Genomic DNA, 1923 nt, shown 5'->3' with positions numbered 1-1923 from the left:
TGACGGCGTCTCCTGGGAGTATCTTATGGAGTTAATGCAATGACTCGGTTTCCCACCGCGGTGGAGAGATTGGGTGGCGTTTCTCCTCTCCTCGGCTTCCTCAACCTGTCTCCTCAACGGCGCGGTGGGAAACACCAGCATGGCTTACGGCAAGGCGACCCGCTGTCCCCTCTCCTCTTTATCCTCGTGATAGATCCTCTTCACCGCCTGATCGCCGCGGCCACGCGAGCCGGCGCCCTCGCCCCGCTCCCAACGGGTGTGGTGGGGCTGCGGGTCAGCTTATATGCGGATGACGCTGTCGCTTTCGTCAACCCAAGTAGACAGGATGTGGATGGGCTCATGGAGCTGTTGCGGGGTTTTGGCAAAGCGACGGGGCTGAACCTGAACCAGACGAAATCGACCGTGGCACCCATCAGGTGCTCTGGCATCGACCTGCAACACGTTTTGTAGAATTTTGGCGGGCAGATCATGGGCTTCCCCATTAGATATCTCGGCATCCCGGTGTTTCTAGGCAGGATTAGACTAGTCTATCTGCAATACCTCCTAGACAGGATTAGAGCCAGACTAGCGGGATGGAAGGGTCGCCTGATGCCACTCTCGGGGCGCCGTGTGCTGGTCAGGTGCGTGCTCTCCGCGCTCCCGGCATTCACGCTTGCAGTTCTTCGGGCTCCAGCAAAATTCTTCAAGGAAGTCAACAAGGCCCGCAGACGGTTCCTATGGGCGCAGGACGATGAGCTCGCCGGAGGCAAGTGCAAGGTCTAGTGGCAGGTGGTCGCGTCCCTGACGGATCGCGGGGGGCTGGGCGTGCCGGACCTGCAGCGCTTCGCTAGAGCCCCGCGCCTCCGCTGGTTGTGGATGGCATGGACACACCCAGACCGGCCTTGGGCGGGGCTGGGGTCGCCGTGCGACGACAAGGATCGGGCGCTCTTCGCATCGGCAACTACCGTGGCCGTGCGCAGCAGGCGACATGCCACCTTCTGGCACTCTAATTGGCTCGGCGGTCGCCCGCTCAAGCTCCAATTCCCGGACATATTCAGGCGCTCCATCCGCAAGAACCGGAGTGTTGCCGACGCGCTTCTGGAGGATAGATGGATACTCGACCTTCAGCTCGGCGAAATCAACGACACAATCATGCTGCAGTGCATCCATCTGGCTAGGGCAATTAGAGAGGCAGAAATCACGCTGCAGCCGGACATCATCGACGAGATCGCTTGGACGGGGGGTGGCGGTAGCTCTGAATACTCCGCCAGCTCCGCCTACGCCATCCAGTTCTCCGACTGCCCCACGACCTCTTTCAAGCCACTGATCTGGAAGACGTGGGCGCCGAGGCAAGTCAAGATGTTCTGCTGGCTTCTCCACCATAATAAGATGTGGTGCAACGACCGGCTTCAACGTCGAGGATGGGAGAACGGATACTTCTGCGCCCTGTGCTCCAGAAGCCTAGAATCATCGGCGTACTTATTCTGGGAATGCCCGTTCGCGCGGAGGGTTTGGACGCAGGCGGTGTCCTGGAGAAGTTGCGAGGCTCTAAGGCCAGACGTGGGGACGAACGGGAGATCTACCACTGAGATCTTCACCTCCCTGGTGCTTCGGTCTCCTCCGGCCGCTCGGCGAGGGGTGCAATCCCTGATGGGAACGACTCTCTGGCGAATTTGGCTTAAACGCAACGCATGCACTTTCAGAGGCGCCACGCCGCGAGTTTCAGATGTAAATAGCGAGACTAGGAGCGATTTGGAGCAATGGCGTTTGGCCGGAGCGGCATGTCTCGAGACCCCGTTTGGGGATTTGGTCGTGAGATAGTTCCATAGATGTACAAGGGGAGGATCTGTTTCCTCCTCTGTTTTCTTCCTGGTCACTTGACCAAATTCTTGCAACTCTCCTCTGCTAAATCAATAAAAAGCCAGTGAAATGCTGGGTCTTTCA

The 1923-nt window shown here is 58.6% G+C and overlaps 1 protein-coding gene across 1 annotated transcript; it reads left to right on the top strand.

The window, feature by feature from the left end:
• Nucleotides 1-855: 855 nt before the first annotated feature.
• LOC147959900 (uncharacterized) lies at nucleotides 856-1715 on the top strand. The gene is made up of 2 exons (XM_087533011.1): nucleotides 856-1584; nucleotides 1683-1715. Exons 1-2 carry the CDS (start codon nucleotides 856-858, stop codon nucleotides 1713-1715), a joined length of 762 nt encoding a protein of 253 aa, XP_087389137.1.
• Nucleotides 1716-1923: the final 208 nt, after the last annotated feature.

This window comes from Triticum urartu, chromosome 7A (genome assembly GCF_056163025.1).
Source record: "Triticum urartu cultivar PI428250 chromosome 7A, HENAU_Tu73, whole genome shotgun sequence".
In the NCBI taxonomy this organism is placed as follows: Eukaryota; Viridiplantae; Streptophyta; class Magnoliopsida; order Poales; family Poaceae; genus Triticum; species Triticum urartu.
Note: the sequence above shows the minus strand (reverse complement) of the source record. Positions and strands in the feature narration are given on the sequence as shown.